General features: G+C 49.3%; 1 protein-coding gene across 2 annotated transcripts in view; it reads right to left on the bottom strand.

Moving 5' to 3' along the window:
* The window catches only part of LOC308148640 (kinesin-like protein KIF1C), a 55,270-nt gene that overhangs the window by 23,428 nt on the left and 21,395 nt on the right, over positions 1 to 10,447 (bottom strand). For both annotated transcript variants that reach the window (XM_080522137.1, XM_080522138.1), the window contains exons 10-16: positions 10,344 to 10,409; positions 8,952 to 9,030; positions 8,424 to 8,502; positions 7,374 to 7,519; positions 6,352 to 6,465; positions 5,069 to 5,178; positions 4,122 to 4,201 (exon numbers count right to left, since the gene is read on the bottom strand). In XM_080522137.1, coding sequence (XP_080378263.1) covers positions 4,122 to 4,201; positions 5,069 to 5,178; positions 6,352 to 6,465; positions 7,374 to 7,519; positions 8,424 to 8,502; positions 8,952 to 9,030; positions 10,344 to 10,409 — 674 coding nt within the window. The remainder of the gene's footprint in view (positions 1 to 4,121; positions 4,202 to 5,068; positions 5,179 to 6,351; positions 6,466 to 7,373; positions 7,520 to 8,423; positions 8,503 to 8,951; positions 9,031 to 10,343; positions 10,410 to 10,447) is intronic.

Raw genomic sequence — 10,447 nt, 5'->3', positions numbered from 1 at the left:
TGACTCACAACACATAGCACATATAAATAGTTTAGTCAAAAAAGAGAAAAAGCAAAGCAGATCAAAATAAAAACAAAGGTCCCCATCTCTTGGTTTAGATATTGATTACCAACAGTTCTTGTTCCACAGTGCAGAGCCCCTCTTTGAACCCCTCCCTACACTGAAACCAGTTCCTGGAGGTTGGACACCATCTTGAAACAGGTGAACTCTCCCTGGGACGAGCTGCCACCAGACCTCTGAACATCAGATCTACTTTGTCTGACCCTGAACCGTTTCTGTTTCTCCTGGTCAGCTAGATTGACTTTAGTTGGCCAGATAGATGTTTGTGCGCTGTGCTGGTGTGTAAAGATGAAGAGATGTGCTCATAGATGAACCCTAGGCCAGCCAGCAGGGGGGCCAGTCTGGGACAGTGGAGCCCAAGGTGCTGCAATGTTTCCTCGGCTTGGCAGAAGAGGCAGTGACTTCCTGTTTGTCTGTTCGTGACTACAGCCCCATGCACTGTCCTCCACTGGAGATCGTTTGTACAGGGACCTCCAGCTGCCTCTGGGGGAAGAACCAGGTGACAACGCCCCAGACCACCTGGACTCCTGGACACCGGTCAGTAGAGTTCTGTTCAGGACTTTCACTGCCGCCAAATACAGGCTCTTTTTTATACTGTGGAGAAATCAGACAGTTTTGGGGTTTTGAAGGAAAGGAGCCCGCCATTCTCCACTGCAGCTCATATGGACAGCTGTGGAAAGTTGGGACATGAGGCTTCTTGGAGAGAGCAGGGAGGCTCCCACCACCTCCTCCAGGAACCGATGGGACTTCAGGCCTGTGTCCCGGCTCAGTCTGGCCACCGTTTTCCACCACCCTGCAGACCTTGCGTCTCCCAGCTTGGTGAGATGGGAGGACAACAGGACTCTCTCCGATGTCAGGCAGTTGGATGAGTGGATTATAGAGCAAGGTTCTTGTCCAGCGTTGCCATACACCGTCTCCCTGGGCTGACAGAACAGTTCTCTAAGCATGAAGGACTGACTGATAGAAGAGGTTTGAGAAGGTCTGTGTGTGTCTGGTTGATCAGGAAAAGTTCTTTATCATAGTCCAGACCTTTGATCTTATGGAGCAGCAGTGATGCTGTTTCAGGTCAGACTTGTGGTTTACCGTAAAACAGCCTCTGAGCAGCCTGAAGACAGGATGCTGTTTTGCGACTGAAGAGCAATAAGTCCTTGACCCCCTTCAGACACGGGTAGGTAGAGCACAGAGGCCCGGGTCCAGTGAGCCCTGCCCCAAAAGAAGTCAACCAGTCACTTCTGTATGTCCTTGATCAAGATACCTGGGGGCTCGACCGTGGTGAACCGGTGCCAGAGCAGGGAGGCGGCCTGGTTGTTAACAACCAAAGTCCTCCCCCTACAGGACAACTGTGGCTGGACCCAAGTTCATCTAGGCAATCGGGCACGAACTCCTTCAACTGGACTCTCCCAGTTCTTCTTCTGGAAGTCATCACTGCTTACGAACACCCAGAAACTTCCTCCCGCCTCTGCTCCACTGCAGCCCAACAGGTAGAACAGGCTGTGGCTGGTCAGTCCACTGCCCCAGCAGGGGGCCCTCACACTTGGACCACTTTACTTTGGCTGAGGAGGCTTGTTTATATAGCTGGGTTTTTTCAAAGAGCCTGCATGTCATCAGAATATCTTAGGAATATTGTCACATCATCAGCATAAGCTGATAAGCAGATTTTCTTGTTGGTGTTTGAGATTGGGAGGTTTAGACCTGACAGACTGCTCCTGAGCTGTTTGAGGAGAGGTTCTATGGCGAGAGCACAGAGAATTACGGACATCCCTATGTGATTCCCCTCTGAATGGGAACTGTACGGCTCAGTCGTCCCCCAACTTTTAACAAGATGGCCGCCTTAGAACACAACAGATGAAGTAAATCCTTCATCAAAACCAAAAGCATGTAAAGTTTTGAAAACTGAGGGATGGCCTACTCTGTCAAAGGCCTTTTCCTGGACAACAGTAAACAGCCCAATATTGAGCTCATGTATTTTGGAAATGGGGTTAGGGTTAGTTCCTCAGTGGTGGCCTGTTTGTCATTTTCAAGACAGAATGAATGAATTTGCCCGAGTCTGTGACCCATCGGAGCACCGGCACCCAGCCGCTCCGACCACAGCTCGCCAGGACGCCCAGCACCCGGGGCCCATGGCGTCGCCACTGTCAATCAATCAATCAATCAATCAATCTTTATTTATATAGCACTTTTTTATACAGGGAAGTAATACAAAGTGCTTTAACAAGAATTAAAAGCAGTGCAAAGATAAAATGGATGAATAAAAAGCAAATGAACACACACACATGCAGACAAACACACATAAGTGAAGACATGCCTGATGATATGAAGACATGGTAGGGCAGCAAGGACTAAGGTGAGGAAAGGCCGCATTTTGGGCCGTCCACACTGGGGGTGGGACAACATGTCCACGCAGGCTGCTCTCCATGTGGACACGCCAACATCCCCGCACCCCGTCACCGTATTTCATCTTAAATGACAATTCCAGCATCTGTTCTGGGTCACTCAGGTACACGAACGCCTGTCACTCAGGTACAGGAACGCCTGTCACTCAGGTACAGGAACGCCTGTCACTCAGGTACAGGAACACCTGTCACTCAGGTACAGGAACGCCTGTCACTCAGGTACAGGAACGCCTGTCACTCAGGTACACGAACGCCTGTCACTCAGGTACAGGAACGCCTGTCACTCAGGTACAGGAACGCCTGTCACTCAGGTACAGGAACGCCTGTCACTCAGGTACAGGAACGCCTGTCACTCAGGTACACGAACGCCTGTCACTCAGGTACAGGAACGCCTGTCACTCAGGTACACGAACGCCTGTCACTCAGGTACACGAACGCCTGTCACTCAGGTACAGGAACGCCTGTCACTCAGGTACACGAACGCCTGTCACTCAGGTACACGAACGCCTGTCACTCAGGTACAGGAACGCCTGTCACTCAGGTACACGAACGCCTGTCACTCAGGTACACGAACGCCTGTCACTCAGGTACAGGAACGCCTGTCACTCAGGTACACGAACGCCTGTCACTCAGGTACACGAACGCCTGTCACTCAGGTACACGAACGCCTGTCACTCAGGTACACGAACGCCTGTCACTCAGGTACACGAACGCCTGTCACTCAGGTACAGGAACGCCTGTCACTCAGGTACACGAACACCTGTCACTCAGGTACACGAACGCCTGTCACTCAGGTACACGAACGCCTGTCACTCAGGTACACGAACGCCTGTCACTCAGGTACACGAACGCCTGTCACTCAGGTACACGAACGCCTGTCACTCAGGTACACGAACACCTGTCACTCAGGTACATGAACACCTGTCACTCAGGTACACGAACGCCTGTCACTCAGGTACACGAACGCCTGTCACTCAGGTACACGAACGCCTGTCACTCAGGTACACGAACGCCTGTCACTCAGGTACATGAACACCTGTCACTCAGGTACATGAACACCTGTCACTCAGGTACATGAACACCTGTCACTCAGGTACATGAACGCCTGTCACTCAGGTACATGAACACCTGTCACTCAGGTACATGAACACCTGTCACTCAGGTACATGAACGCCTGTCACTCAGGTACATGAACACCTGTCACTCAGGTACATGAACACCTGTCTGCGGAGGGACAAGTCATAAAGTATATTAGTGTCTCCCACTACGTCTCCAATGGCGAGTAGAACGTCCTCCACAGAGGACCGGGGGTCAACCACCACCCAAACACTGATTGATAGAGGGAGGAGGCGAACCATCACTCCTCCAACAAAACACCTGATTACAAATGAAAAAACTCTTTTCCTTCAAACTGATGTATTAAACTCCTCTTACCTTCACATGGAGAACCAGAGGAAGAGAAACACCGAAGATTAACAAGCAAAAACAGAGTTTACACACACAAACTTCTCCAAATGCTCCACACCCACTCACACACTCACACTCCCAGAGAGAGAGAGAGAGAGAGAGAGAGGCAGAGTGAGAGAAAGAGGGAGCAAGAGAGACAAGAACTCATAAGCATCAGAGAAACATGACCGTGGAGAACAAACTACAAAGTAATCAGATTACCTTTCCAGACGAATAGATTCAGTTTTTCTGAGTTTTTCTTCCCAAGTCTCATTGAGCTCAGCAATGATCTTCTCTGTTTCCTGACAAACAGTTAGCACAGGGTCAGTTAGCACAAGGCCAGTTAGCACAGAGTCAGTTAGCAAAAGGCCAGTTAGAACAGAGTCAGTTAGCACAGGGTCAGTTAGCACAGAGTCAGTTAGCACAGTGTCAGTTAGCACCAGGCCAGTTAGCACAGAGTCAGTTAGTACAAGGCCAGTTAGCACAGAGTCAGTCAGCACAAGGTCAGTTAGCACAGAGTCAGTCAGCACAAGGTCAGTTAGCACAGGGTCAGTTAGCATAGGGTAAGTTAGCACAAGGCCAGTTAGCACAGAGTCAGTTAGCACAAGGCCAGTTAGCACAGAGTCAGTTAGCAAAAGGCCAGTTAGCACAAAGTCAGTTAGCACAGGGTCAGTTAGCACAGAGTCAGTTAGCACAGAGTCAGTTAGTACAAGGCCAGTTAGCACAGAGTCAGTCAGCACAAGGTCAGTTAGCACAGGGTCAATTAGCACAAGGTCAGTTAGCACAGAGTCAGTCAGCACAAGGTCAGTTAGCACAGGGTCAGTTAGCACAGAGTCAGTTAGCACAGTGTCAGTTAGCACAAGGCCAGTTAGCACAGAGTCAGTTAGCAAAAGGCCAGTTAGCACAAAGTCAGTTAGCACAGGGTCAGTTAGCACAGAGTCAGTTAGCACAGAGTCAGTTAGTACAAGGCCAGTTAGCACAGAGTCAGTCAGCACAAGGTCAGTTAGCACAGGGTCAATTAGCACAAGGTCAGTTAGCACAGAGTCAGTCAGCACAAGGTCAGTTAGCACAGGGTCAGTTAGCATAGGGTAAGTTAGCACAAGGCCAGTTAGCACAGGGTCAGTTAGCACAGGGCCAGCTAGCACAGGGTCAGTGACATGATGTCCTACCATCAGTCTCTCTGCTGCTTCCTCTTTACTGATTGTTTCCGTGGAAACGGCCTCCTGTTCCTCTGCATCCTCCACCAGGTCACAAGGTCTCCCAGCACCAGGTCCACAACCTGCAGGGATCACAAACACTGTTACCAACACTGTGACTGTTACTGGAACTGTTAGTGGAACTGTTACTGGAACTGTTACTGGAACTGTTACTAGAACTGTTACTGGAACTGACTTACTGGAACGGTTACTACAACTGTTACTAGAATTGTTACTGGAACTGTTACTAGAACTGTTACTGGAACTGTTACTAGAACTGTTACTGGAACTGTTACTGGAACTGACTTACTAGAACGGTTACTACAACTGTTACTAGAATTGTTACTGGAACTGTTACTGGAACTGACTGACTAGAATGGTTACTACAACTGTTACTAGAATTGTTACTGGAACTGTTACTAGAACTGTTACTGGAACTGTTACTAGAACTGTTACTGGAACTGTTGCTAGAACTGTTACTGGAACTGCCACTAGAACTGTTACTGGAACTGTTACTGGAACTGTTACTGGAACTATTACTAGAACTGTTACTGGAACTGTTACTGGAACTGCTACTAGAACTGTTACTAGAACTGTTACTGGAACTGTTACTGGAACTGCTACTAGAACTGTTACTGGAACTGTTACTGGAACTGTTATTGGAACTGTTGCTAGAACTGTTACTGGAACTGCTACTAGAACTGTTACTGGAACTGTTACTGGAACTGTTGCTGGAACTGTTACTAGAACTGTTACTAGAACTGTTACTAGAACTGTTACTGGAACTGTTACTAGAACTGTTACTGGAACTGCTACTAGAACTGTTACTGGAACTGTTACTGGAACTGCTACTGGAACTGTTACTAGAACTGTTACTGGAACTGTTGCTAGAACTGTTACTGGAACTGTTACTGGAACTGTTACTAGAACTGTAACTGGAACTGTTACTGGAACTGTTACTAGAACTGTTACTAGAATTGTTACTGGAACTGTTACTGGAACTGTTACTAGAACTGTTACTGGAACTGTTACTAGAACTGTTACTAGAATTGTTACTGGAACTGTTACTGGAACTGTTACTGGAACTGTTACTGGAACTGTTGCTAGAACTGTTACTAGAACTGTTACTGGACCTGTTACTGGAACTGTTACTGGAACTGTTACTGGAACTGTTGCTAGAACTGTTACTGGAAGTGACTGGTACTGGAAGTGAAGTACTCGGACGTAGTCCTGATAATGAGTATACTGTAGCCTACCATCGCCTGCCACTGCAGTTCCTTTCACAGGAGCAATCCCATTGGCTGAGAATGCCAGCTGCAAGGGGGCGGGACAAACATCTGGAACTCCAGCGAGGTCGTGACTGCTGTTCACTATGGGGAGGAGGTTCAGTATTAGCATGCACACACAGACAATTCAATTCGAGGAGGGGAGGGGAGGGGAGGGGAGGGGAGGGGAGGGGAGGGGAGGGGAGGGGAGGGGAGAGGAGAGGAGAGGAGAGGAGAGGAGGGGAGGGGAGGGGAGGGGAGGGGAGGGGAGGGGAGGGGAGAGGAGAGGAGAGGAGAGGAGGAGAGGAGAGGAGAGGACTAGTGTGTACCAGTGTGTACCAGTGAGTACTAGTGTATTACAGTGTGTACCGGTGTAGCAGTATATTACATTGTATTACAGTGTGTACCAGTGTGTACTAGTGTTTTACAGTGTATTACAGTGTGTACCGGTGTAGCAGTATATTACATTGTATTACAGTGTGTACCAGTGTGTACTAGTGTTTTACAGTGTATTACAGTGTGTACCGGTGTAGCAGTATATTACATTGTATTACAGTGTGTACCAGTGTGTACTAGTGTTTTACAGTGTATTACAGTGTGTACCGGTGTAGCAGTATATTACATTGTATTACAGTGTGTACTAGTGTATTACAGTATGTACCAGTGTAGCAATGTATTACATTGTATTACAGTGTGTAGCAGTGTATTACATTGTATTAGTGTATTCCAGTGAGTACCAGTGAGTACCAGTGTATTACAGTGTGTACCAGTGTAGCAGTGTATTACATTGTATTACAGTGAGTACCAGTGTGTACTAGTGTGTAGCAGTGAGTACCAGTGAGTACCAGTGAGTACCAGTGTGTACTAGTGTGTAGCAGTGTATTACATTGTATTAGTGTATTCCAGTGAGTACCAGTGTGTACCAGTGAGTACCAGTGTGTACCAGTGTGTACCAGTGAGTACCAGTGAGTACCAGTGTGTACCAGTGTGTACCAGTGAGTACCAGTGAGTACCAGTGTGCAGCAGCTCCTGCAGGCCCTGGGAGAACAGCAGGTTCCTCAGACGTTCCACTTCGGCCTTCAGCTCACGAACCAGTTTGGCGTTAGGATCTTCATTGATGACGGCGTTGCAGCGGATCTGCTTGGCTCGGTCAGCGTACCTGGAACAGGTGACCAGGTTAACCCACTAGCAGGTGACCAGGTTAACCCACTAGCAGGTGGTCAGGTTAACCCACTAGCAGGTGACCAGGTTAACCCACTAGCAGGTGGTCAGGTTAACCCACTAGCAGGTGGTCAGGTTAACCCACTAACAGGTGACCAGGTTAACCCACTAGCAGGTGACCAGGTTAAGCAAATAGCAGGTGACCAGGTTAAGCAAATAGCAGGTGACCAGGTTAACCCACTAGCAGGTGACCAGGTTAACCCACTAACAGGTGACCAGGTTAACCCACTAGCAGGTGACCAGGTTAACCAAATAGCAGGTGACCAGGTTAACCCGCTAACAGGTGACCAGGTTAACCCACTAGCAGGTGACCAGGTTAACCCACTAACAGGTGACCAGGTTAAGCAAATAGCAGGTGACCAGGTTAACCCACTAACAGGTGACCAGGTTAAGCAAATAGCAGGTGACCAGGTTAACCCACTAGCAGGTGACCAGGTTAACCCACTAACAGGTGACCAGGTTAAGCAAATAGCAGGTGACCAGGTTAACCCACTAACAGGTGACCAGGTTAAGCAAATAGCAGGTGACCAGGTTAACCCACTAGCAGGTGACCAGGTTAACCCACTGCTGCACTTGTTTCACCTGTACAGCCTCACTGATCTGCAGCTCTGCTCACAGGAGTTTATAGACACACAATCACACACAATCACACACAATCACACACGGACACACAATCACACTCACACACACACACACACACACACACACTCACACTCACACTCACACACACACACACACACACACACACACACACACACACACACACACACACACACACACACACACACACACACTCACACACACACACACACACACACACACACACACACACACACACTCACCTCAACGTGCTCAGCGTCTCTTCATAGTTGATGTCAGCTGGACTCAAAGCAGCGATCATGGCCGTCCGAGAGTTTCCTCCTAAAATAACATCACACTTTACTGTTGTTCCCCTGTGGCCCCTCCCCCCCAGATCATCACTCCCCTGGGGCCCCTCCCCCCCAGATCATCACTCCCCTGGGGCCCCTCCCCCCAGACCATCACTCTCCTGGGGCCCCTCCCCCCCAGATCATCACTCCCCTGGGGCCCCTCCCCCCAGACCATCACTCTCCTGGGGCCCCTCCCCCCCAGATCATCACTCCCCTGTGGCCCCGCCCCCCAGACCATCACTCCCCTGTGGCGCCGCCCCCCAGACCATCACTCCCCTGTGGCCCCGCCCCCCAGACCATCACTCCCCTGTGGCCCCGCCCCCCAGACCATCACTCCCCTGTGGCGCCGCCCCCCAGACCATCACTCCCCTGTGGCCCCGCCCCCCAGACCATCACTCCCCTGTGGCCCCGCCCCCTGTCTGCCCTGCCGTCCCCCCATACCCAGGTTTTCCTTCAGCAGCCAGGTGAGGACAGAGTCTCTGTAGGGGATGAAGTCGCTCCTCCTCTTCTTACTGCTCTGCTGCAGAGACAGACACTTTCACTGTGGGACAACCACATCCACAACGTCCACAGCATGCAGAATGTCCACAACGTCCACAGCATGCAGAATGTCCACAACGTCCACAGCATGCAGAATGTCCACAACATGCAGAATGTCCACAACATCCCGAACAACCGCAATGTCTACATGTCAAGAACGACCACACCCAGAATGTCCACAATGTCCAGAATGCCAAGAACGACCATGTCCACAATGTCCAGAATGTCCACAACATCCACAATGACCACAATACCCAGAATGACCATGACCAGAACATCCAGAAAATCCACAATGTCCAGAATGACTACGTCCACAATGTCCACAATGTCCAGAACGACTACGTCCACAATGTCCACAATGTCAAAAATGTCCAGAACGACTACGTCCACAACATACACAACATCCAGAATGTCCATAGCATCCAGAATGTCCACAATGTCCAGAACGACCAAAGCCCACAATGTCCAAAACGAACCACAATCTCCACAATGTCCATAAGGAGCACGTCCACAATGTCCATAACGAGCACGTCCAAAATGTCCATAACGAGCACGTCCAAAATGTCCATAACGAGCACGTCCACAATGTCCATAACGAACCACGATCTCCACAATGTCCATAACGAGCACGTCCAAAATGTCCATAACGAACCACGACCTCCACAATGTCCTTAATGAGCACGTCCAAAATGTCCATAACGAACCACAATATCCACAATGTCCTTAATGAGCACGTCCAAAATGTCCATAACGAGCACGTCCAAAATGTCCATAACGAACCATGATCTCCACAATGTCCTTAATGAGCACGTCCAAAATGTCCATAATGAGCACGTCCAAAATGTCCATAACAAACCACAATATCCACAATGTCCTTAACGAGCACGTCCACAATGTCCATAAGGAGCACGTCCAAAATGTCCATAACGAACCACGATATCCACAATGTCCTTAACGAGCACGTCCACAATGTCCATAAGGAGCACGTCCAAAATGTCCATAACGAACCACGATATCCACAATGTCCTTAACGAGCACGTCCAAAATGTCCATAACGAACCACGATATCCACAATGTCCTTAACGAGCACGTCCACAATGTCCACAAGGAGCACGTCCAAAATGTCCATAACGAACCACAATATCCACAATGTCCTTAACGAGCACGTCCAAAATGTCCATAACGAGCACGTCCAAAATGTCCATAACGAACCACGATCTCCATAATGTCCTTAATGAGCACGTCCACAATGTCCACAGCGTCCACAACGTCCAGAAGAGCAGCAGCACCTACCATGTCGGCCAGGGCGGAGATGACCTTGCCCAGTGTGGTCAGAGACTTGTTGATGTTGGCTCCTTCCTGGATTCAAGTCAAAGTGGCGTCACAACTTTGGACCA

The sequence above is a fragment of the Blennius ocellaris genome, assembly GCF_963422515.1.
Source record: "Blennius ocellaris genome assembly, contig: SCAFFOLD_58, whole genome shotgun sequence".
Classification (NCBI taxonomy): domain Eukaryota; kingdom Metazoa; phylum Chordata; class Actinopteri; order Blenniiformes; family Blenniidae; genus Blennius; species Blennius ocellaris.
This window is presented reverse-complemented; position numbering and strand designations above follow the sequence as displayed.